This window comes from Desmodus rotundus, chromosome 1 (assembly GCF_022682495.2).
Source record: "Desmodus rotundus isolate HL8 chromosome 1, HLdesRot8A.1, whole genome shotgun sequence".
NCBI classification, from domain to species: domain Eukaryota; kingdom Metazoa; phylum Chordata; class Mammalia; order Chiroptera; family Phyllostomidae; genus Desmodus; species Desmodus rotundus.
In genome coordinates, this window is record NC_071387.1 from 49873856 (window position 1) to 49900830 (window position 26975).

The 26975-nt window shown below is 43.2% G+C and overlaps 1 protein-coding gene across 1 annotated transcript in view; it reads left to right on the forward strand.

Moving 5' to 3' along the window:
• The first annotated feature begins 392 nt into the window (after window positions 1-392).
• DMRT1 (doublesex and mab-3 related transcription factor 1) overlaps window positions 393-26975 on the forward strand; it is a 93915-nt gene continuing 67332 nt past the window's right edge. The window contains exons 1-2 of the mRNA XM_053918886.1: window positions 393-865; window positions 4098-4281. Coding sequence (XP_053774861.1) covers window positions 527-865; window positions 4098-4281 — 523 coding nt within the window. The 5' untranslated portion in view covers window positions 393-526. The remainder of the gene's footprint in view (window positions 866-4097; window positions 4282-26975) is intronic.

Sequence of the window (26975 nt, forward strand, 5' to 3'; positions counted from 1 at the left end):
TTTGGCAACGTCTGCCCTATGGAACTTGCAGAATGGCTTCATTGGGGGAAAGGAGCTGCAAGACCCCAGGGGGTAGCCTGCACCTCCTCCAAGCAGCTTGCACTAATACGATGCAAAGCTTTGTTCCTGACTTGGGGAGCCCAGCTCCCTCTGTGCAGCGGCCTTGCAGCAATGCCTTCGGTGTATGCAGCTTGTGCAAACTTACAAGAACAGGAGCATTGCGGTTAGAGTCGGGGGACGGTGGGCGTGGCTGCACCCTCTCCCGCCCAGGCAGTCCCGGGAACATTCTTGAAAGTATCCAAAAGTTCTGCGCCGCGCGCGCCAAAAGAAAATATAAAAGGGCACAACCCACCACTACTCTTGGCGTTGCCCGTCCAGACCTCATCACTCCGGCTGCACCTCCGGCTGCGGCTCACACGCTTGTGGGCCTTCTCGGGAGACTAGCCATCAACTGGGTGCTTCCCCTGCAGCGGTCTTCATACCGGAGAGGCAACCAAAGAGTACTTGCACTTCTCTTTGGCGTACCATGCCCAACGATGATGCATTTAGCAAGCCCTCCGCACCGGCGGAGGCCCCGCACGCCCCCGGCGCACCGCCGCAGGGCAAGGCCGGGGGCTTCGCCAAAGCGAGCGGGCAGCTACTAGGAACCTCGAGCGCCGGAGGCGGGGGCGGCGGCGCTGGCTCGGGGGCATCCGGCCTGGGCACTGGGAGCAAGAAGTCCCCGCGGCTTCCCAAGTGCGCACGATGCAGGAACCACGGCTACGCGTCCCCGCTCAAGGGCCACAAGCGCTTCTGCATGTGGCGGGACTGCCAGTGCAAGAAGTGCAACCTGATTGCGGAGAGACAGCGCGTGATGGCCGCGCAGGTGAGTGCCCAGGGACGGGGTTCAGCCCTGAACATTGTTGGATAAAGTCCCTCCGACCTGCAGGGCGGGGGTTTGGGAGGGAGGGGAGGCAGTGGTACAGCGAGGCGGCAGCGTGCTTGCGCCTGGGGCTCCCAGCTCCGCGCCGACGCCGCGCTCGGAGGGGCTCGGCTCCGATCCCGCCGGCGGGACTGGGAGGTGTGGGGTTCGCTCGGCTCCGGAGGCCCTGGGATCCCTGATCCAGCCCTTCAGCAAAGAGTTGCAGAGTTCGCTCCTTTGGGGGGGTCCTCCAAATTCCCAGAATCTCTGATTCCGCTTTCATAGCAAAATTGCCGGGTTCGCCCGGGAGTCCCGGAGATCTAGAACGCCACCTCCAGCGTAGAGTTGCGGGTTTCACTCTGCTGGAAATGGGTCCTGATTTTTCCGCCCCAGCTCTCGCAGAGTGGCTCGGTTCGCCCCTTTGGGGGTTCCGGGGGTCCCTGACTCCGCCCCAAGGAGAGAGTTGCGCTTAAACTCGGAAGGGTGCCAGCTTGGGCTACCTGCTTTGGCGAAACCGAAACCCAGCTGCTTATCTGGATAACCTGTCGGGCAGCGGTTTTTCTAGAAAAGTCGCTGTAACGGACGCCAGCATGGCGTGGCCGTCGCTGCGCTCTTGGCGCACTTTTCGAGTTCGCGCCGCGGAGGTCGCGGCTGAGCGCCTCAGCCATTTTGAGCGCTGCGGGATTTCATTAGCGTTTTAAAATTTGCTCTCTCCACCTAAGCTATTCAGGTGCAGATTGCTTTGTGTATACTTTTAAAACGCACCTAAGAGGTTTTCTAATTTTCCCAATATGCGCAGTGGAGAAAATGCTGGCGTTTGAAGTTTTGTTTGTCGTTCATGTTCCCCCCCCCAAACGGCAGAAACACGACAGTAATTTAACAACGGAAATTTTAAAAAAAGAGTAAATAGTTAACGTGTTGGTATCCTAAAAAGATTTTTGGAAGAGAATACTATACACTCTTTCCAGCTAAAAGTTGTTTTATCCTTCTAAGGTTATTTTAAATGAAAAGATGACCCAAGAAGCATTTACCAACCCAAAAGGCTACTTTTTTAAGTAGGAATGTGTAAATACCCTTCACTGAAAATGATTTCGATAAGAGTTTGAAAAGGATTGCACAGATGCTTAAAGATTATACTTTTACATGCATTCTTTTTTAAAAATGTGCTTTAAATTAGGTATATTTTGGTTTCATAGATTGTGTGTGCAGGAATGGAAATATAGGTTGTTTTTCTTGGTTTATAGATTTTTAGCTTAATCTATAGTGGATGAAAAGAATAAACCTGAGTGTAGCAATAAAATGTATCACAATGAGCTTACTAAAAAACTTACGAACATTTAGATTTTATTTATAGTTAGAAAAATATTCTGAACATTTAGTCATGGGTTTAAATAATGTAGAGAGTATGCTCGGGAGGGGAATTTTCCTCAAAATGTAATAAAAATATTTATCCAAGTAAGGTCATTAATTTTGAATAAGCTTTACTAGTAGGGACACTAACTTCGGAGAAGGCTATTTGTTATGTTAAAAACAAAAACAACTCAGGATTATTTTATAATGTGACACTTAAGTGTTTTTTCACACCAGAAGGCTTGTGTTGTGCTAGATGAAACCTTTCAAATCCAGGTAATGGCCATTTTTTAGTCTTTCTAAAATCGTTTGACATTGATCTTCGATATGACTCTAAAAAAATTGTCTTTTTAATCAATTGCCTCACTTTTCCTGTTTAAACAACATTTACTAAGGACCCTTGAGAGGTCTTTGTAAAAGTGTCTCTAGTTTATGGAGCATTTTGTATGTTCTCTGCACGTATGGGGTTTGTGTAAATCAAGGTATAGGTAGGCATTGACGTGCTGAACAGCTTTGTGGGTATTTTTAAATTGTGTCTGATCAGATCCTTCCTAATTTGTTTCTAAACTTACTGGTTAATAATAGAAAATCCCAGATTTAAACTGAATTACTTTATCTTCATTATTTAAGGATTCATTTTGTAAAGTGGAGACTCTTATAATGAGTAAAATGACATTCAAATTCATGAGCTTTCTAAATTTGGACTACAATTTCCCTAAAACTGTATATAAATTGTAGTTTTGCTTCTGGTTTACCATTTTGATTTCAGCTTTCAGCCTGAGTTTGGGACTCTGAGGTACCAGTACCTTCTCATTTCATTATCACCAAGAGTCAGTTAAAAAAAAGTCTCCCTTTTTTGGTTACTTGTAGTCAACAAAAATACAATTTATTTTCTTAACTCCTCTTTTTCTAACCTTTAACAATGTTATTTAAAAGAAGATATGTTGAAGACGGACCATGGGAAGTTTCTTAGGTATGTTAGGTCCCTTCCATCCCCTCCTTTCCTGCCTGGAGTTCTCCAGAGACTTCAAAACCAGCATCCAGCCCTTTCCCCCACTATTTCTCCCCACTCTCCCGCCACCTCAGAGAACATAGCTCCACGGTGTGTCCTAAGCAGCCGCTGCCTTTCCTATCCGCCCTGTTCCCTTGCTCTACCCCTTCATCCTTACCTGTGCAAGTCCTACTCAACCCAGTGTTCGAGGCCCTGTGCCAGTACCACCTCTGGCCAGCTCTTACACTTGAAGTTCTCTATTATTTCTGTCTCTGAATTTCCTCTGTACGATTGGTGTGTACCTCTCCTGTCCTGGTTAGCACATTCTCCTTTGAGTTGCAGGTTTGCCTGCCTCCTGTTTCTCTTTTTAAAAAATAGTACCTTGGGATCTAATTCAATCTTGCTGGTTGCTGTTCCCAGTACAGGGACCTTTCACAAAGTTTTGGAACGAAGGAGTGAGTGGTCCCGTTCTCCTGCCCTTTTAACTTATCAGTCTCCTGCCCTTTTAACTTATCAGTGCCGACTTCTCTTCAAGTGGAACTCCTCTGCTTGGCTGACTCTACCATGTTTCCTGATTGTCCCTAGCCAACCTTATTTCCTTCTAATTTACATACTAATTTGTTTAATGAACTTTTTTTTGAGCACCTACTGTATTCCAGACACGGGCTCTAAACCATTTCTCAGTTTTGGCTGCACGTCATAGTTACCTGGAAAAGAGAGATTCTCAGACCTCAGGCTGGAGCTAATGTATCATGTCTGGGGTGGAGCTAATGTATCATGTCGGTTGTCTTTTCAAAGCTGCACAAGTGATGCTTATGGTGTGCTGGAGGACGACCTGTTGCCCTGTGCTTCCAGGTGGCCCTGAGAAGGCAGCAGGCCCAGGAGGAGGAACTGGGGATCAGCCACCCCATCCCGCTGCCCACTGCGGCTGAGCTGCTTGTCAAGAGAGAGAACAACGGCAGCAACCCGTGCCTGATGACTGAGAGCAGCAGCTCCTCACAGCCTCCGCCGGTCAGCACTCCCACCACTACGGTGTCAGGTGAGCTGGGCCACCAGGGGTTCACAGTGTGGCTGGGCGTGAGGGGAGAAGAAGGGCGGCGGCTACAGAAGCAGTCTCAGGACCGTCCTGAGCCACACACACATTCAGAGCTTAGAGGATTTTCTTAAAGGATTCTTCCTCTGAAGGTCTGTTTTTGGCTGCCTCACAAAGGAGACGACCATTATTCTAGAATTGGAAGTTCAACAGCCTTACTTTTCTGTTGGGTATTAGCCAAGACTGAATCTGGACAGAGTCAGAATCACAGAATGTCAGAGGAGTGAGATTTTCCAGATTTCATTTCAATCCACCCCTCCATTTTGGGGTCATTTTGGTGAGAGCTAAAGATCCTTGTTTTCTAGAATTAAGCTTCCATTTTCCTGGCAAATGACTGCAATTCATTTGGGTCAAGTTTCAGTGGGCATTGGGGAGTGAGGGAAGGCATGTCCCTTTGGCTTAAATTCTCTCTCCTGTGTACAGAGACTGTACCAGGGGTTACATGTATATTAATTCACTTCATTTCATTCTCAGAAGTAGGAGGTTTTAGTCCTGTTTTACACACATGAAAACTAAGGTGTAAGAAGTTTAAGTGACTGGTTAAATCTACAGAACTAGGAAGTATCTCAGTTGGTCCATCTGTTTCCAGAGCTCACTGTGCTTACTGCACTGGGCCTCCAAATCACTACAGGCAGCAGGGTGGTCTAGAGATGCACCGTCCGGTATGGCAACCCCTAGCCACATATGGCTGTTTAAGTGTAAATTAATTACAGTAAAGTGTAATTAATTACAGAAATTAATTCACCCAAAGAAGGTAAACAAATGGCCAATAAGTATGTGAAAAGATGCTAAACATCACTCATCATTAAGGAAATGCAAATCAAAACTACAATGAGATACCAACCAACAGATTAGGATGGCTAACATTAAAAAACAACAACCCAGAATACAACAACATTGGTGAGGATATGCATAAATAGGGAACTTTTTGCTCTGTTGGTGGGAATATAAAATGGTACTGCTGGTATGGAGAACAGTATGGAGGTGCCTCAAAATTGGAACTAGATTACCATATGATCTAGTAATTCCTGTTCTGGTTATACACCCAAAAGAATTGTAAGGAGGGTCTTGAGGGGATATTTGTGCACCCATGTTCATATCAGGATTATTAATAATAGCTATAATGTTGAAGCAGCCCAGTGTCTATCAACAGATGAATGGATAAGCAAAATGTGATAGGTACATACAATGGAATATTATTCAGCCTGGGAAAGGAAGGAAATTCTGGCACATGCTACAACATGGATGAATCTCGAGGACATCATGCTAAGTGAAATAAGCCAGTCACAAAAAAACAAACACCGTGATTCCACTTACCTACTTAGAGTAGTCAAAACCACGCAGACAGACAGTAGAATAGTCGTCGTTAGGGACTGAGGGGAGGGGACAAAGGAGTTAATTGTTTAGAGGGTAGAGAGCACTGATTTTCAACCTTTTTCATTTCATGGCACAATCGAACTAATTACTAAAATTCTGCATCACACCAAAAATATATTTTTTTGCCAATAGGACAAAAAATAATTTTGATTTATTCACCCTGGACAGTTTTTCTTGTATTGGCTGTTGTTGTTTTTTATTTGACAATCTAAGGGAAAAGAGGTCAGTGCCCATGACTAAATAGTCAGGTATTACATGTTTTAAAAATTCTTGCTGCACACCAGTTGAAAATCGCTGATACAGGGTTTTGGTTTCACAAGGTGAAAAGAGCAGTGGAGATGGATGGTGGTGATGATTGCACATTACAAATGTGTTTAATACCACTGAACTGTGCACTTAAGAATGGTTAAGATGGTAAACTTATGTGTATTTCACCACAATAAAATAGAAAAAAATTTAAAACCTCTGTTCCTCCGTTGTACTAGCCACATTTCAATGCTCAGTGGGCACATAGAGCTGAGGTGTGCCGGATTGCATAGTGTGCATTTCCATTTCTCACAGGGGCATGTGATGGTCCTAGTTTAGAATGCAGGATCTCTGAGAAAATCCACCAAAGATCCGTGAAGTCCTGTTGGCAATAAGTACCCAGATTATATACTTCATGCATGTGCTGAGACTCACAGCACGTATACAGAGCCCGCTGAGGTTCTGTGAAATACAGCATTACAGCGTGGTACCTCTTCACTAATACTTCCACGAGTTACTCAGTTTGCTGTGCTTAACCACGGGACTGAAGTTGCTCAGCTGCCGGCCATTAACTAGCTGTGTAACTTCGAACTGAAGTTCTCTGGGCCTTTTGCTTCCTCTTCAAGAAAGGGGAGAGAGTCTTTGAGGGTTTCGGAGATTCTCTGGGTCTTGACGTTCTGAAGAAGAAGGTAAGCAGGCACCAGCAAAACGGGCGAGTGGTGGAACCGTAGTTTCTGCATTGCAGATAGGTGTGTCTGTCTCTGTCATTGTGTGTTACTGGGATGATAGGTTCTGTAGTTAACAAAAGGAATGGTGTTATTTCCTTTTTGGCTTGGTTTCTCATATACTTACAACAGCTTCCAAACTTTCCTTTTCAGAGGAAGGAAGGAGTATGTCACAAATATGAGCTTTACCCTTTGGGAGTTTAAGCTTTATCTAAAGTTAATTACCAAATAATACATATCTGGTCAGGGTTGAACTGGTGGACTTAGCTGGAGGGCTGAATGGAAACGGGGTGTGTCAGAGGAGTAGAAAGAGGAATTATATTCACAAACATCTTAGCAGGTAGGAATTGTTCCCACTTACGGATGAGGAAACCAACAGTGGGGAAGCTGTCTCAGAATAAAGCTGGGATTCAGTACAGGCCTGTCCAGTCCCAATGCCCATGGATTTTCCATTTAGCTGCCTGTGAAGAGAGGCTGTGGGAACAGTTGCCAAGTTTCTTTGGTAAGGCAACTATGCAATTGTGATTAGAGGCGTGACTTAATCCTCAGAAGGGATTTAGGGGTAAAGGGCGATAAGAACAATGTTAGGGGCAAAATTCTCTGCCATTGTCCGTTAGTGTAGAAGGCTGAAGCCGCTGGTCTTCACTGGGGAGAAAGGCAGGGAGAGTGATGGATCGATGCTAGACGTTTTGTAGGGTACCGCCAGTGAACGTGGTCTCGTCTGCTGTCCTGCATTCCACCTTGGAGGAAGGGATGTCACAGTTTGATTGTGTACCCCAAGACAGTGGAGCTTTAGAGAAGGATTTCAGGCCAGATGGAGTTCCGAATGACAAAGAAGTTCTCCCAGGGTATTTCGGAGTAGCATTAGGGACAATTACAAATAGAAGCAGCAAGAAAGCAAGATAGAAGGGTCAGGGTCAAGGAGGATGTGACCAGACTCCCTTCTTTGCCTCTGGCTGATAGACCTTGGAGTCACTTTGGAGTCTTGAATCAACACTCAGAGGGAGGAAAATGTGGAAGCCAACAGAGTGCTGTGCTCATGAGCTCAGGTGTGGGTGGGGGGCACCTCTCTGGAGGCTTTCCCTGCCAAAGGTGATGAGCTCCTCCCTCACCTACTGGCCTTAGTGTGGCAGGAGCCTTAGATGTATCGTCATCACTCACTGAACTTCTGCTAAAGCTCCCAAGTTGGGATCAGTAACTTCCAGAGTGGACTGGGGTATGAGCAAGAGAAAAACAGAATTGCCATTAGCATTAAACTGTATTAATACACGGAGGGAGAGGGAGAAATGAAAGAGGACTGATGAAGTGGGAGAGAAAGAGCCAGAGAAACAGGTAGACTGAGAGAGTGTTCTTTAACTTTTATGCTGCACGTGGTGCCTGACTTCTTAGCTTGCTGCTGACAAATGTGTAGCTCATACTAAATTTCCAGAGAGTAGGATTTATTTAAAATAAGGTGTAACTTTCCACAGGTAAATAGTACTTATTTCTAGAGTATGAAAACATCCAGCGAAAGATAATTGTTCTTCCAATTCCAGCCTGCAGGCCTCTCCTGTCATTCCAGGTTTATGCACTGCATGTTCAAGCTCATGTGTCCATTGGTCATTTTCATATATGTGTATATGTATTTATATATTTAACATAGTGGCAGTGTCTTATTTGCACCTGTGCATAAATCTTTTTCATTTAAAACCGCTTGGGATGTTTTAACGGCTTACTCTTCCATTATACAGATGTGGAAGGCTAGGATTTGAGATAATGTCGTGATGGTGGTAGGGGTTGTCATGGAATGGTAGAACCCACACACCTGGCTCCCCTGGGGGCAAGTTGCCAACCTCTTCTTTCTAATACTTTATGTTTAGTGTCTACAGGGCAGTAGCCTAGTGAAATTCAATAGATTTTCATGCCCTTGAAGTTTCTTAGTTTTCTCCTGTGGCTTCTTGAAAATGCCAAAAATGAGAGTGAGAAATGCCCAGGAATTATCACTGAGATTATTGGCTGAATTCTAAGAACCCTGGGAAGCAGTTGGATTTACCAAGCTGTTGTTTCACTTACTGGAGAACTGACCCTCTACCCTAGAAAAAGTGTCTGCAATCTTTGACTGAGGATTCCTCAAATAATAGGTATAAAAGATTTTTGTTATTTTTATCTATGATTGTGGGTATTACCGTGGAAGAAATAGCCTTTTGAAGAAATGCCCTGTTCATTTCTTATTCTAGCAGGATCATATGTCAGCAGATGCACTATTAATCAGTAAATAGTTTCTTTCCGGTCATTTTTTGGGCTCCCAGAAATAAAAGGTGAGCATTTTGGCGTATAAAAGACTATGAATCAGTAGTAATTTCAGCATTATCTCTGTGGTTTTACTTTTTAATTTTAGCATGAAGTGTATATATTTCTTATCTCAAAAGTTATGAACTTTCTTTAAAAAAACCTCAAGCTTTCTTCCAGAGCCCAGTTTATTTTATTTTTTGAAGATTTTATTTATTTTTAGAGAGGGGAAGGGAGGGAGAGAAACATCAATGTGTGCTTGCCTCTTACTCGCCCCCTACTGGGGACCTGGCCCTCAACCCAGGCATGTGCCCTGACTGGGAATTGAACCAGTGACTCTTTGTTTCACAAGCCAGTGTTCAATCCACTGAGTCACACCAGCCAGGGCATGTTTATTTTATTTTATATTCGACTTTTCTTTCATCTTCCTGTGCAGTTAGTAGGTTGCTGTTTGACCCAGTGCTTACGCTAGGTCTGCCTAGTTCTTTGCCTTTCTGTGCAGAGCTGTCAGATGAAGGGTTGCATTGTAGATCATTTGGTTCTGTATATGTATCCTTTGTAAGTAAGGACCTGAATGTTATCACCCCCGGGCCCTCCCTTCTGGAGCACCCTGGACTTACAACACACACACACACACACACACACACTCTCTCTCTCTCTCTCTCTCTCTCTCTCACTCACTCACTCACACTCACACACTCACACTCCCCCACATCAAACCATGTCCTGCCGTCTTGGGCCTTCCCCAGGCGGCGCAGCCTCCTGTGACCTGTGGCCCACTTTCACTCACCTTTCCCCGGTTGGAAGGATCAGTCAGGTCTGTGTCTGATAATGGTGGGGCCCCCTCCTCACTTCTCTGCTTTATCAGTCATTCCACTTATGAGACGGGGGAGAGAGAGACAGGAGGCAGGCAGGCAGGCACACAAGGTGGGGGAACACTTTGTGTTGTGTGTCTTCTAAGTGCTTAAATGCTTTACAAAGATGAAGTGTGGTAGTTTGAAAATGGAGTAATGTACCCATATACTTTTTACCAATTAGAAATGTGGCTGATAAATTAACAAAGATACTGAGTTTTTAAGTTAAGAAAATAAACTATTCTTTTTTTTAATGTATTTATTGGGGTGATATTGTTTAATAAAATTACATAGGTTTCAGGTGGACAGGTCTATGATATATCATCTCTATGTTGTGTTGTGTGTTCACCACCCCAAGTCAGGTCTCCTTCCATCACCATTTATCCCCCATCACCCTCTTCTCTCTTCCCCACCCCTCTTTCCCTTTGGTGATCACCATGCTGTTTTCTGTGTCCATGAGTTGTTTTTCTTTATTTTTTTGTGCTTAGTCTACTCACCTTTTTCAATCAGTCCCCCAACCCCCTTCTCCTCAGACAGCTGTCAGTCTGTTCTCTATGAGTCTGTTTCAAAAATAAACTCTGCTTTAGAGCAGTTGTAGGTTGACAGTAAACTTGAGAGGAAGGTACAGAAATCTCCCATGTATCCCCTATCCCCCACACGAACAGCTTCCCCTATGACCAAGCCCCTTCAGAGTGCTGCATTTGTTACAATCGATGACCTGCTCTGACACATCATAATCACCCCAAGTCCATACTTGCCTTTAGGGTTCACTCTTGTGTAGTATATTCCGTGGGTTTGGACAAATTTATGATTACATGTACCCACTATTACAGTATTACACAGAGTAATTTCACTGCCCCCCAAATCCTCTGTGGAATTACTTAAATTTAAGATACACTTCAGGAGTTCCAGCCGAGATGGAGGCATAGGTAGAAATGCTTCACTTCCCTGCACAGCCTAAAGGAGGATATCAACCAATCTAAAAATAATAACCAATCTAAAAATAATAAACAACCAGAAGTGCCAGAAAATCAAACTGCATGGAACTCCGACAACCAAGGAGTTAAACATACATTCACCCGGACCGATAGGAGGGGCAGAGACAGGAGACAGGGAGCTGAGCGGAGAGGATGCATGGCAAGGTGGCGGACTGCACGGGCAAGACGGGGCTGGCTGAACGGGGAACTAAAGATTCAAAGCTGGCTGTAAACTACTTGGGGGGTTGCCACAGTAGGAGTGGGAGAAACTCCCCGTCTCACGGGACAGAGTTCGTTGGAAAGTGGAGCTAGAGCAGAGCAAGCGAGCTGTATTGTTCCCTCTCTCTGGCCCCTCCCCCACAGACAGTGCCCCTTACAACATACAGGTACAACAAGTCAAAGAAATATGGCCCAAATGAAAGAACAGATCAAAACTCCAGAAAAAGATCTAAGTGACGAGGAGATAGCCAACCTATCTGATGCAGAGTTCAAAACACTGGTTAATCAGGATACTCACAGAAATGGTTGGAGCTTGGTTGCAAAATGAAGGAAGAAATGAAGTCTACCCAAAGTGAAATAAAGCAAAATACACAGGGAACCAATAGTGCAGGGAAGGAAACCAGGACTCAAATCAATGATTTGGAAAAAAAAGTAAGAAATAAACATCCAACTGGAACAGAATGAAGAAACAATTCAAAAAAATGAGGAGAGGCTTAGGAACCTCTGGGACAACTTTGAATGTTTCAACATCTGAATCACAGGGGTGCCAGAAGGAGAAAAACAAGTGAAAACCTATTTGAACAAAAAATGAAGGAAAACTTCCCCAATCTGGTGAAGGAAATAGACTTGTAGGAAGTCCAGGAAGCTCAGAGAGTCCCAAAGAAATTGGACCCAAGGAGGAACACACCAAGGCACATCATCATTAAGTTACCCAAGATTAAAGATAAAGAGAGAATCTTAAAAGCAGCAAGAGGAAAGGAGAGAGTTACTTTTAAAGGAGTGCCTATAAGGCTAGTAGCTGATTTCTCAAAAGAAACTTTGCAGGCAAGAAGGGGCTGGAAAGAAGTATTTGAAGTCATGAAAAGCAAGGACGTACATCCAAGATTACTCTATCTAGCAAAGCTATCATTTAGAATGGAAGGGCAGAGAAAGTGCTTCCCAGAATAAGGTCAAGTTAAAGGTGTTTACCACCACCAAGCTCTTATTATATGAAGTTTTAAAAGAACTTACCTAAGAAATAGAAGAAGATCAAAAACTATGACCAGTACAATGACAGCAAACTCACAACTATCAACAACTGAACCAAAAAATCAAAATCTAAGCAAACAACTAGAACGGGAACAGAACCAGAGAAATGGAGATCACATGGAGGGTTTTCAGTGGGAGGGGGAGGGGAAGAATTGGGGGGAAAGGTATAGGGAATAAGAAGCATAATTGGTAGGCACAAAATAGACAGGGAGGGGTTAAGAATGGCATAGGAAACAGAGAAGCCAACATATATACAGCCCATGGACAGAAACTAAGGGGGGGAATGTTGGAGGGTTGGGGGGATAAAGGGAAGAAACAGATTGGGAAAACTAGTAGCATAATCAATAAAATCTACTTAAAACAAAAAATAAAATGAAATAAAATGCACTTCAGTTTTTATATTTGTAGTTTCCCAGTACTGCATAGAAAAAAGCTCTTCATTCAAGTGAACAGTCAAAACATTTTACCCAAATTGGTTTGAGAGTATTTTTGAAGGATTCTGGTTGCTAATATGAGTGAGCTCCATTTGATTTTAGACAGAGTTCTCAATTTCAGAATAGTAAATACAGATATTTGGTTTAAAAATGCCTCTAGATAAAAGCATTCCCCAGTTTTACTTTCAGAGCCAAAGAAATTTCCAGGATTTCTAACAAAACAAAATTCCTAAAAGTGAAGCAACAGCTGGCACTTAACTCTAATGATATTGATCATTTTAATAGCTAATTGTTTTAAATGGCCTCAATCAATTTTATTTATTTGAAGGGCAGTCTTTGCTTACATGTAAAATATAGCAATTAGTTGGCCTGATATTCTCTAAACAGTATTTCTGTAAAGTAGTTACAAGAACAAAGTACACAGAAAGGAGCCTGTTGGTCTACCTTTGACTAGAAAGGAAATTTAGAAAATAGAGTCACAAAAAAAGGTAAACACAGGTTTTAAAGTCAGAAATTAGTTTTGTAACCAGCATATGTAAAAGACATGAAAATACCTGATCGGTTTACATTTATATCTCTTTTATAAAAATAGAACCTTTAGGGCAGGGATTGCATTTTATTCATGTGCATAATACAGAACCTGGCTTTATAGTGGATGCTAACTGAACAAGTAACTGGTTAAGTTTCAAGTTGTGCTTTAAGATACTAGATTCATGATCGTGAACTGACCTGCAGGTATCAGAGAGTAAAATCATGGATCTTCAATGTGCATTTTGTTTTGTAATTTTTTGTAAGTGTGGAATTTTTAGTGGCTAAACATTAAAACATAATTTAACAGGCTAAGGTATAATTCATATGCTGTACATCTTTTTGAAGTGTACAATTCATTGTTTTCTAGTAAGTTCCCAGAGTTTTGCAATTATCACCACAATCTAATTGTGTATCATTTTTGTCTCCTCCTGAAAGAAACTGTGCCCATTAGCAGTCACTCCCTACACCAGCCCAGGGCAACCACTAATTTATTTTGTGTCTAGGTTTGCCTATTCTGGACATTCTATATAAATGGAATCATGATATGTGGTCTTTTGTGCTTGGCTTCTTTCACTTGCATAGTTGTTTTCAAGGCTCCTTCATGTAGTAGCATGTGCTTATCATTCCTATTTTTTAACTAAGCAATATTCCATTATATGGACCTATCACATTTTGTTTTTTTATTCATTAGCTGATGGGCATTTGTGTTGCGTACACTTTTTTACCTGTTATGAGTAATACCTCTATAACATTTTTATCTGAATACATGTTTTATTCTCTTGGGTCTCTACCAAGGAGTGGAATCACTGAATTGTATGTTAATACTGTGTTTTTAACCTTTTAAGGAACTGCCAGTATGTTTTCCAAAGAGGCTGTACTGTTTTGCATTCCTGCAAGCAGTATATGAGGGTTCCAGAAAATTCCAGGTTAAGTTTTTTAAAATTAAAGGACAAGAGGCCTTCATTCTGGCAAATAGTAGATAAAAGGTGAGAGTGTCTTTGATGATGAGAAGTTTAGATCATGGAAGATTCTGTAGGTTTAAATTTTATTATCACTAGAAATTTGTTGATATTCAGTATTTCAAAAATTATTAATTTTACTTATTACCACATATAGTTTGTAGAAAAAGGAACAGTGTGGGGAGAAGTAAACCATTAAGGGCCCCGGCAATGGGCTTTCTTTGTTGTATTATTGGCCTCTAGAAATACTGGGTTGTTTCTGAAGAGCCAAAGCAACTTTTCAAACGCTGGGTGACAGGCATTTCCTCAGAATGAGGGAGAGAGAATTCTTTTGCCCTAGAAACTTGGCAAGAATAATTGTTATCTTTCAAAGACTGTCTTAGAATTTATTGCCAACAGCTGGTCGTGGCATTGGAGAACTTTAATAGATGGCAATGCTAGGTGCTGTCATAGCATGGTGATAAAGCCTTGCATTTGCTGCTGTAGGAAATTTGAAATTTCAGAAAGCTCATCTGTGTCATCATTTTCACTTGCCTGTTCCACAGGATCGCCCTGGACTTGAACCATGGATTCATGGTTATCTGCTGGTCCAATGACCCTGTCCATTGACCACCCCCTCAGCCACTTTCTACCCTTTGAATCTTGTAGACACCTTTCTGACCCATCTGTTGTTTTTGCTAAGTCAGCTTTCTTCAAAGCTGACTGGCCTTTGAAATCACCTGTAGAGTCACATGAGATAAAATGATTCCTTTTATCTCTGTCAGCATCCTTTCTTTCCTCTCTTTCTTCTTCTCCCAGCCCCTAAATTTTTTCTTTATTGCTGACTTCTCCCTTTGTTTTATACACTGGTCTAATCTGTACCTCTGAGATAATGAGGACTCTGAAGTTTCTCAAAGGACTGAGATTTACAGGGAAGGGTGCACAGGGGAATGTCAGCTGACACCTTAGGCAGGATTCTGTAAATTCTGTACCTCTGCCAGATGATCTGGACTCAGATCCCGGGCGTGCGCAGTGTAGCGCCGTGAAGCAGAGGAAGCGGGCTAGGTGTGCCTGTGGCCCCCTTGTGGTTCCCGCTGCTCTGTCACTGGTTCTTGACTTGTCAGGTTTCCTTTTTTGCCTTTGTCACAGGCAACAACTATGAAAGTGCAGATCTGCGTGTCTCAGGCAGAAGGTATCTGTCTTTTCAACTTAGGAAAAAATTCAATGTGACAACCTTTTTGACTGTCCTAAGAAAATTCACAAAAATATTGCTTCCTGTTGCTGAACCAGATTTACATTCAGACCCAGTCTATTCTCATCTCTTATGCCTTTTGCTGGACTGTACAATCCCTAATCTGGCTTTACCATGTAACTCCTTTGATCATGCTTTTCAGAAAAAAATGCAGAATAAACTCTTAAAATAAATTATGACTATGTGGCTTGTCAAAAGGAAATATTAATTCAGTATTATGATGATAGCAAATTTTCTGATTTTCATTGGCAGTACAAGTTCTCAGGTACTTCAGACACCCAATATGAGTTCAATCCAATGTATACCAACAGATGACTTTTGGTATTGATTTCAGCACTTAGAAAACTACTCCCTATTTTTCATCCCCTTAACTGTGGTCCTGAGGTCTGGGGGTTTATCTAAAATATAGAATAGCATCAGTTCAGGGAAACATCAAATGCCAGTAAATGCTGAACTGAATTGAATGTATCCCCTTCCTCCCTTCCTCCATTTCTTCCATTTTTCTGTTTCATTTGTCACTCATTTAACAACCATTCATTGTATGACTGCCATGGGTCAGACCCAGTTCTAGGCATGGGATATATAGCCGTGCATAAAGCATCTGTCTCATGGGTCTTACACATCCAACAGCGACACAAGTATATCAGTAAATAAGCAAGATGTTTTCAGAGTGCTAAGTGCTATGAAGAAAGATAAAGTGACATGATGGAAGCGTTTGAAGGAACAGTGGCTGTTTGGCAGGGTGGTGAGGGAAAGGGCCTCTCTAAGGAGACTGAGTTGGAGCTAGACCCAAGTGATGGTGAGCCATTGCTCAAAGTTTGGGGAAGGAGCCTTTTAGGCAGAAGGGGCAGCAAGGCGAGGACTCACTGAGAATAGGAAGCGGGCCAGAATGCTGGAGTAGTGAGAGCAAGGGGTGGTGTGACTGGGGGAACGCATCTCCCAGGACCTCATAGGCCAGGAAGGAGTTGGGATTTTATTTTGAGTGCAATGGAAAGTCATTGGAGTGTTGCAGCAGTGAATGGCATGATCTGATTTACATTTTTAAAAAGATTTTTTTTTATTTTTAGAGAGGAGAAGGGAGGCAGAAAGAGAAGGAAGGAAACATCTATGTGAGAAACACCAGTTGGTTGCCTCTCATATGTGCCCCAGCTGGGGACTGAACTCACAACCCAGGCATGTGCCCTGACCAGGAATCAAACTGGTGACCCTTCGTCTTGCAGGGCAATGCCCAACCAACTGAGCCGCACCAGTCAGGGCTGATTTAATTTTTACAAAGCTCTCTCTGCTGCTGTGTGGAGTGTAGTTTGAAGGGATGGAAGTGAAAGCTGTGCAGTTGCCCAGGTACAGGGCACAACAACTTGGACTGGAGGGGTGGTAGTGAAGATAGAAAGAAGTAGTGGCAATTTTGGAGGCAAATTTACATGTAATTTGGTAGATACTGTCAGTGGCACTCTCCCTAGAGCAGCATTGCCACAGCATTGCCAATACTAGGTTGACAGTGGGGCTTTACCAGTCTGAAAGGTGAAGCATTGTATGATCGTATGGTCATTAGAATGGTGGCCCCCAGAGGTGGCCACACCTCAGTCCTGTGACCTGTGAAGTTGTTATCTTATGTGGCCAAAGGAAATTTGCAAATGTGATGGAGTCAAGGATCCTGAGATGGGAGATGATCCTTGATTCTCCAGGTGGGCTCATTTTAATGGCATGAATCCTCAGAAATGGAGAACCTTATGTGGCTGCCCCAGCGATGCCACAACAGAAGAAGACACAGGAGAAGGTGAGTTTTGAGGTGTGAGAGGGTCTTGACCCACTGTTGCTGGCTTTGAAGATGGAGGAAGGGGCCCCATGCCAAAGAATCAGGAAGCTTGCCACAGAAGAAGCTTCTCTAGAAGCTTGGAACAGCCCTGAGCCAATAGCCAGCAAGGAAACAGGACCTTGGTCCTACAACTGCAAGGAACTGAATTCTGTCAGCAGCCTGGATGAGCAAGGAACCAGATCTTCCCCTAGAGCCTCCAAAAAGGTGTGCAGCCCAGTTGACACCTTGCTTTTTAGCCTGGAGAGACCTGGGTTGGACTACAGATGCACAGGACTGGAAGACTGTGCGTTGTTTCAAGCCACTAAACTTGGGGCAATTTGTTGTGTAGCAGTAGAACACAAATACAATTAATATAGGTTATAATCCCTATTTTCTTTGTTAGTGAGGTTGAACAGTTTTTTCATGCATTTAGTGCACTTTTTTCCATGAATCTTCTTTAGCCCATTTCTCTATTGAATCTCCCCTCATATCTAGGGGGTCCTTATTTATTATAGAGTTTGGCCCTTTGTGACATCAGTTGCAATCCTACCCCCCCCCACTCCCCACCACACAATTAACGGGTACGGCAGGACTGAGTAGTGTATGCTGTCTAGGCAGATATTCTGGTTATTAGAGATTAGCCTTATTCTTACCAATGTTACATGAACTTAGAGTGCATGTTATCAGTCAACTATTTGAAGTAATTTTACTGCATTTTTTGATTGATGTGGGACACGTTCAGGTGTGCGCTCCCCAGGGATGGGCTGCTGTTACCACATGGCAGTGCCAGGGTCCTCCCCCCCCCCCAAGAGAGTGGTTTATGGTGGTGGGAGCTGGCGTAAAGGTCTTGAAGCTTGAGGATACCTGGAAAAAGAGTTTTGCTGTTAACCTTGGTAACATTGTGCCTGGGGAGGAAACTCCATGTCACAGAAAACCCCCTAAAATTTAGAGTCCAAAAACCTAGCCCAGTTACTTACCACCTCTCTGATTTTGAGCAGTTTACTTACTTTCTTTGTCTGTTTCTTCAAAGGGTGGGTGGATAAACACCATCTGCCCAGTTTCTGGCAGGATCGTTGTGGTGCTCCACTGAGATGCGTAAGCAGTTCCTTGTAAGCCACGATGAAGTAGAGAGGCCACAGAACTCCTATTTCAGATTGTATTCGGAGCAGCGAATGAGCCCTGCATGTGATCTACCCAATAGCCATAAACTGGGTTTTTTTTTTGCAAAAATGAAGCTACATGGGCTAACGTCACAAGAACTATATCTGTGGGTGAGGATTATGTAATTTGTCACATTTCCTGCCACCCCCACCCCACCTGCCAGGAATCTCAGAGACACAACTTAATGTTCATACGGAGCATATTGACCCTTACATTGGAATAATTAGAGTAGGCTTCTTGTCCTGGTTTCACTTTTCTTTTTCTATTTTATTGATTTTATTGATAGATATCTTTAGTCTTAGGTATCTCTCATCCTTTCTAGAGGCAGTAGAGAGTGTTGTATAATCACAGAAACACTGAGGATGCTGAATGAGGAAGTTACTTTCAGTAAGATAGGTAAAGCACCATAAATACTTTGCTGCCCCTCACAGTTTGGAAGGCACACATTTCAGAAACTTTGGGACATCAGTGTCAGATGAGAAGTAGGGGTTGTCAGCATAGGCCTTTTGGAGGGGGGCAGACGCTTTGACATCACCTTCCAGAAGAAATGTGAGAAAGCTGAACCAGATGAGTCTTACTTGTTGCCCCTTGTGAAATGGGGTCTGCCTGGTGATAAGGATAGTAGTTTTAAGTGTTTAGTTTTAGCAGTTTCCAGTTTTAAAAGCACATCCAAATCTGTGTGCATTTGAAAATCAGTGTCAGATTTTTCATTATGGGCAAAACAAAGCATCAAAGCAGTCTCAAGGACGCCGTTCTAGTACATGCACATCAGATGCAGTGGGTGGGGAAGGAATGAACAAGTATTAGCCACACACACAGCGCACAATTCCTCATTAGCAAGTTTGAGCCACATCTGAGACTTCCCAGGGCATCCCACTCCAGGGGCTGCTGTCTCTTAGAGTGCTGGCCATCACTTGGTGAGGGTGGTGTTCATTTCCCTTATCACTCTCTGCCTCAATTTTTATCTGAGAGATGGAATTATGAATTACAGGAGAAAAGGAGTAAGAAGCACATCAAAGAATTTCCTTGTGGCTTTTGAATAAGGGGCCTCATTGGTTTAGGTTGTTAGCTTTGGGTGTGCTGTTTTCGTCACGAAGCACCTGGAGTTTGTTTTTCTCTAAAAGATGTAGATAAAATAGAAGAATCCAGGGGAAGGGCAACAAAAATGATGTATGACTTGGGGAGAAGGAGAATAAGAGTCTATAAATATTTGAAAGGTAATATAAAAGAGGGAGAGAGATTATTTACAGCAACGGAAAGGAGTTTGACAGGGAACAAAGAGCTTGCATCTAGGAGCAGGGGAAGATCTGGTAGAACTGAAAACAAAGTGTAATGAGGGTGATTAAGCAAAGAGATGTAATTCTCACATTAGTTTGTGTTGCCAAGGGCTGGAATATCAGGAACGGGTGATGTCCAAACTGGGGATCCTGCGCAGTTGTGGATAATGTTTCCTCATTCCTTGTTGTGAAGTGTGGAGAGTGGACAATACCTTATTCTTCGCCTTCGGAGTGCAGTTTGTTCAGTTCCCAACCCTGGCATTACGCTTTTAGTAGTGGTAGTAATAATTACAGTTCTAGCTCACTTACTGAGTGTCTGCCTCATGCCAGGTGGTGGTTTAGCTGCTTTGATATTTACATTCTTATTTAATCTCTACAGCAACTCTGTAAAATAGGAACTCTTTTTCCATTTGTAGGGAAATTGGGGTTTCATAACATGCTCAAGATTGCACATTTATTAAAAGGTGGGGTTGGATTCAAACCCAGGTCTGTGAGTCACAGCCCATTCTCATGCCCTATGCTCTTTAGCTCTATCACTCGTCATGATAGTACTAATTTGGGACCCGGTAGGTAGCCAGGTTGCTAAGCCAGGTGAACAGTTTGTATTCAGGTATAGGGGTAAGTAGAATAGTTGATGTCCAGAGCTCCCTTCTCTCTCTCTCTCTCTCTCTCTTTTCATGAAATATATTTTCTCTAGTATCAGTGAATGCTATGTTATTATTATGTCACATATTCTCACTCTGTAAATTCAGTTATACCATAAGCTTTTAGTCACCTTGTAGTTACAATGATCTTTATAATCTCATGTAGGAAGGAAAAGTTTTGTAAGTCACTCATTGTTCTTGATCTTACATGCTAGTTGTAATGAGGATCCCCTGGCAGTATTCTGTACTTGGCCTGAGCTTTCTGACTATTAGTTTATAATGTCCTGTGTAGTGATGATTGCTTAAAAAAAAATCCAAAATACACTGAATTAACTACTCAGAGCAAAGGTGAAGAGTGGGGTTGTCTGTTTTTCATGTCATTGCAAGAAGGTACCACACCTAGAATCAAAGGCCTGGATTTAATCCAGACTCCAGCTCCTATTGTATTTCTTTGGGTGCAGGGCACCTTTCTGAGCCATAGCTGGCTCCTCTTTTTGGGAAGCATAGGAGTTCAGCTCTCCTCATGGAGTTATTGTGGGTAGCATCTGAAAGAATATGGGCAAGTTGCAGAATATTCCATGAATAAAAGATAGTGTTAAATTAAAAGTTATCAACACTGCATTAGCAACTCATTTTTTAGCTCAGCTCCTCTTGGGTAAAATCTGGGATAGTTAGTAATGGTTGTCTTTTGAAGAAGTTGACATTATTCAAAGGGAGCCGCATCAGATTTTTATTGGGGGCAAAACAAAGTGTCAGGTGGGCTTCAAAGGCACTCTTCCCTTCGCCTGTGGTGGCATGTAATAAAGACCACGCCGAATTTCCTAGGCAGAGGTTGATGGCATAGAAACCCCAAATGTGACTCAGACACTGGCATTTTTCATCGACACATTTCACTTTCTTTGCCAGTCGTGTTTGTTGTTCTACATAGAAAGTACCTTCCCTTCAGAGCTGTGTGCCTTTTTAAAATGAAGACCTTTTTTATTTCTGTCCCCATGCCATTCTCCAGTGGTGGTCTCTGGTGAATTTCTCTCTAAAGTCATCCCTAGATTACTTTTACTGTAAACTGTAATGATTTTTCCCTGGTCATATTTCTCCCAAGGTCTCCTATCTCGGTTACTTGTAAAGCTACTCCTCCCCTCTCTTGTTCTCTTTGATCTTTTATAATTGGCTTAAAATTCTCCATATTTAATCAGCAGTGACTTTGTTTCTCCTCCCTAGTTTAGCTTTTTCAGTCCCCAAGAATTTAATAATCTGTTGCTTATTATTTTCTTCATCTTTCTTACGGTGTCATATTTTCTGTCGTACCATTTAATAGTCTTTTCTCCTTGTGTACACATTTGTTTTATATTAGCTGTTAATGCAAGCCTGCGCTGTCTGTATTTGGGCTTGCAATAAATAAAGCGCTACTACGCATTCTGTGCAGTTGTGGGCTTCCTAGTTTCAGACTCAGCGGAACTTGAAGGCATCTGCATGTGCAGATGGTAATGTTTGGTAAAGTGACTCTCTTTGCCTTGGAGATAGATTGTTGAGAACTCAGTTGGTATTGAAAGAATGAATGAATGATGAATGAGTGAATTGGTTGAATTTTTGAGAGCTCTTTCTCACAAGGTGACCTTTGAGGCAGATGACTGACTGCTCAACATCTGTGAAAGAACAGCTCTGCTACTCCCTCTGTGGTGGTTGCCTTTCTGGTGAATCCTTCCTCTGACAGCATCCATCACTATCTTTTCACTAAGCTCAGCTCTTCAGCTCTGAAATCCTTTTCGTCACGGCATTGTAGTCTCTTCTCAGGTCAGCCTTCCTGTCACTTTTCTGGTCTGTGTCTAGTCCAGGGATGAAAGAGTACACCCAGGTGAGTCTTGAGGCTCTGCCTATTTTATTGTTTTCTTTCCAGCTAAAAAGAAACCGGCTTAAACTTAAAAGTGCTTGTAAGAGTATGTGCTTTTGTATTGTTCAGATAATGACCCTTGCCCCATTGCTGATTTAAAAAAAATCTTAATTCTCTTACTTGTCAATCCGGTATTGTTTCTGTGATGGAATGCATCTTGAGAGGCACAGGTGAGGCTGGGGATGGACTCAGCCACAGATGATCCCAGGTGCTGCCCAGAGCTTGCTGACTGCTGCAGAGAGGGCTCCCTCCATGCAGGCCCCTGGTTTTAGAGTTTATTTACCCCTCCCACCATGCCACAGACTGTTCCCCCCTCAGAGAGGTTCTCAGGTTCTGTTTACTTTGAGTTCAGTCACCGGGGGTCTTGGTTCGTATCCCTAAGGGATAAGGGCGGACGTTCCTGCCAAACTCTTATTGGTACTGGTGACTTTTCTGTGAAATGGAATTTCTGAAAGTGTGTCAGATTGCTAGTGATGCAGATGGACAAAATCTGTTCAACACAAGTCACTAGGTGTGGAAAATAAAGACATTAGGGGGATGTGACTATGGTTGTAAAAGGTGGCCTGTTACATAGCTTCTGTCCTGCTGTTTCTTAGTTGCCATGACAATTGTAGTTGACAGACCCAGCTTGGTTCTTGGTAGTCATTTCTTTCTGTTAAGATTTGACTTTCTTTTCAGTTAGGATATCGGTAGATAGATACATAGATAGGTAGAGAGAGAGATCTGTGAGTGCATGTATATGTATGTGTGTGTGTGTATATATATGTTTGAGTGTATATATGTGTATGTATCTATATGTGTGCCTACATACACATATTCCAAGTTGGCAGTGCCTTTAGGGCCATACAACTGCTCTGTGGTTTACCTTACCTGACTTTGGTAAAAATGATTATTGAAAGAATGGAGATGTTTTTATTTTTAGCATTGACTTTTAATTTAGGAGGAGCTTTATTCAAAAGGAAGGAAACGCAGAAGGAAAATAAAGATGGCCCATGCAGAGAATGCACACATTGAGGAGATTCTGTGGATAGTCTCAGATGCAGTGGTAGGTCGTGGCCACTTAGAAACTGAGTGGTTTCTTCCTAGCTAGGGACACTCTTTCAGACGTTTTTGTGAGCCTTATAATAGCTTTAAGGTGCGTCTCACTCCCTCACACTGAGCAGAACTTCTGAAGGAGGCAGTCACAGAGACGCCAGTGAGTGGCTCAGCACTTCAGCATCGGTGAGTACAGCCAGCAACCTCCCTGTCCCCTATTCTCTTGTTTCTGCTAATGATGAGGTGAGATAAACGGAAAGTGACACTTTGGAGTGTGTACCAGATGTCAGTTCTAGAATTAATATTTTAAATGTACATAGAATCCCCATATCTCATTTTAACCACTGATTTGAACATAGTTCTTCCACTCAAAAAACATTAAATGGGGAGCATATATTATATATTGAATTTAAGATTTGAAGTTTCACTCTTCCCCTATTCCCTTCCCTATCTACATCTCTGAAGCAATCTTTCAAAAGCATGATACAATTAAAGAGCCAAATCAAAGAAAAGGGAGTGTAAAGGGTTCCAGGTAATCCCCAGTTTGGGTTATCAGCTCCCATATAATGGAGGGTTGATTATACCTTATATTTCTCATTATTTGAGGGGAGGTAAACTCCATGGAGGTAGGTAAGGTACGTCTGGAAGAGATCTGAGATACTCCTGACTTAAGTGTGCCTGTAAAATGTTCACATGCAGGCTTTGGAATATACCACTAACAGCACTAAAGATCAGAAAAGCTTCCCTCACAAATTTGGTAAGACGGAGCAGTTAGCTGTAACAGAGTGCAACCCTGGAGGTCATAGACCAGGCTAGGAGAAATAATTATGCATGGTAATGGGCAATTACAGATAATGGCCTTCTGGGGGTGGCAGAAAATACACAGCCCCACAGCCTAGCCTGCAATGAACATTGAATAGCACATTAACTTTATAGCAAGCTAAAAGTTCAGCCCTGGAATAGCAGCAGTCCCCCCAAATAAATAAAATCCCTGGCTTACTTAAGGGAAGCACCATAAGCTGCACTTCTCAAAAGCAGAATTAAATACAGGCGGGACTGGGTTTGAGGGAGATGGACTTTGGGGAAGGGAGGGAATGGTCAGTTCTCCATCTGGCTGTGTTTGCCTCACTAAGTAGAGATGATTCTGGGCTCAAGGCAGGTACACAGTGAAGAGGTTGTGTACTTTCCTGGCATCAGGTTTGTGTTCGACATTTAAAATAGTCCTGTCATGATTGCTTTGTGGGAGAAACGGATTGTTCCACATTTCCTGATTATGACTTTAGGGAGTGCTATCACACTGACTGCACTCAAGGCTACTGTCTGACCTCAGAAAAGACCAGGAGTGGAGGATTCTGCTCCTTTCCAAGTTCATTCGTACTCAGGAAGCCACGCCAGGTGCAGCCCAGCCCTCTTGCAGTACCCCAAAGATGCACATTTGGAGCAAGGATAACTTTTTTTGCAGTTATTTGGTAGCTCTCTTATTTGATGGCAGAGAATGTTATCATTATGTGTGACCATGATAAAAATAACAGCTAGCATTTAATGAGCACTTACTGTGTTTCAGAGCCTTTCCTGGCTCTCTATAGTGTAGGTAGCAGCATTATCCCCATGTTACATATAAATGTTGGGGCACAGGATTAAGTAACTATTCCCAAGGTCACGGGGCAGTAGATTTCAGGTCTGATCAAGCAGTTTGACTTGGGAGCCAGCTTTTTCAACCTGAAGGTCCATTGCCTGACGTGCTTTAGGCTTCAGGGGAGGTAAAGGACTTTATTGCGGATTGCTAACAGCTCAGGGAGGTAGGTCAGGATGAGACACTGACTCCAATTGCTCTGAAATCAGTCCTCCTGGAAAGAGAAGAGCCTGTAAGACAGAGCTTCTCAAACTTTTTAGTCAGAGAACCTTTACACTCTTAAAAACAAAACAGGGACTTCCAGCCAAGATGGAGGCATAGGTAGACACACTTTGCCTCCTCATACAACCAAAAGAAGGACAACACATTCAAAAGCAAAAAATAACCAGAACTGCCAGAAAATAAAACTGTGTGGAAGTCTAACAACCAAGGAGTTAAAGAAGAAACATTCATCCAGACCAGTAGGAAGGGCAGAGATGGGCAGCCAGGGTGGAGAGGACTCTTGGCAAGGCGGTGACTGGCAGACCAGGTGGTCCCACATTAGTGTGTAGATAAACTGGGAGGAACAACTGGGGAGCGAGACAGACCGCACAACCCAGGGTCCCAGCATGGGGGAAATGAAACCTCAAACCTCTGACTGAAAACACCTGTGGGGGTTGGGGCAGCAGCAGGAGAAACTTCCACCCTCACAGGAGAGTACGTTGGAGAGACCCACAGGGGCCTAGAACACACACAAACCCACCCACCTGGGAAGTAGCACCAGAAGGGCCAATTTGCTTGTGGGTAGCGGAGGGAGTGACTGAAAGCTTGTCCAGAGCGGAGCAAGTGGCACTGTTCCCTCTTGGACCCCTCCCCCACATACAGTGTCACAAGGCAGCAAGGTGAGTAGCCCCGCCCTGGTGAGCACCTAAGGCTCCACCCCTTACTACATAAAGGGTATGCTGAGACAAAAAATTATGGCCTAAATGAAAGAACAGACCAAACCTCCAGAAAAAAATACAACTAAGCAATGAAGAGATAGCCAACTTACCAGATGCAGAGTTCAAAACACTGGTAATTAGGGTGGTCACAGAATTGGTTGAGTATGGTCGCAAAATAGAGGTCTGACGTGGTGAAGTGGTCTGTGGTGTGGCCTGGGTCAGAGGGATTTTAGCCCCACCCTCCACCCCGTGCAGCCAGGGGTGAGAGCTGCTGGTTTAGAGGAGATCTGGTTCCTGGGGGACCCAGACCAGCAGTGTGGTAAATTATTGTTCATGACTTGAAGTATTTTATAAGACAAAATACCTGACTGAAAAGTGGCAATATTAAAATCGAAATAGCAAAATCTTGAACAAAAACCATGCCAAACAGTATGATGCGATTTAATTTGATTTTTTTATCCCTTCACATTAACTTAGGGCTGCAGTCCACTTCAGACCATCATCTGGAACCTGCAAGAGCAAAGACAAACATCTGTGATCTTACTTTTAAAAGAAAGTTGTAAAAGCAGAATCAAAATCCCGACTCTAAAGAGTGGCTGGCCATGAGCAGACTTAAAAGTCTGTCTCTGATGCCTCCTGTGTTCAGCATTCCTCAGGCCTGAGCAAAGAGACCCTGATAAATTAAGCCCCTGCATTTTAAGCTGTCCAAATATGGTTCAGAGCATACCTTTTCTGTGGAGACCTAAGCATACAGGGCTGAGAAAAAGTAGTTTTACAGTTGTAATACAAATAAATAATGTGATAATAAATTAATAATACAAGAATCAGCTCTGTTTCACAGCCTCACAACTGTAAACCTACTTTGCCGCCCCTGTACAGTCAGGTATGCTCCTAGTGTAAAATTTCCTTACTTGATGGAGAGGAAGTATGTCGAGTACCTTCCCTCCCTTCTGTTACCTGCTCCCAAACACGAGCCTTGCTGCTGGCCTGTTGTGTGGCGCTGTCTTCTCCAATCTGCTGGCAGGTGATGACAGAGTCCCACACTGTCACTGGCATCTTGCCAGTGATAGAAAATTCTGAACTGACCTAAAGAGAGAAAATCCTTCTGGCCATGAGATAGGCTTCATGGCCATGAGACATTTTCTAGTAAAGTCAGAGAAGAGGCATTCTCTCTATATCTGACTCCCACTGTAGGGCTCACAGTTTCCCTGGGTGGCCCGGGGGGATTCTGAGGTCATGCATAGGGAAGGAGAAGGGGAGACACAGAGAGAGCAGGAGCCAGGGAAGGGAAGGCAGAACCCTGTCAATAAGAATGTGAGGCTTTAAAAAACTTCCAGCCAAGATGGAGGTGTAGGTAGACACACTGTGCCTCCTTGCACAACTGAAAGAAGGACAACAACAAATTTAAAAACAAAAATAACCAGAACTCCCAGAAAA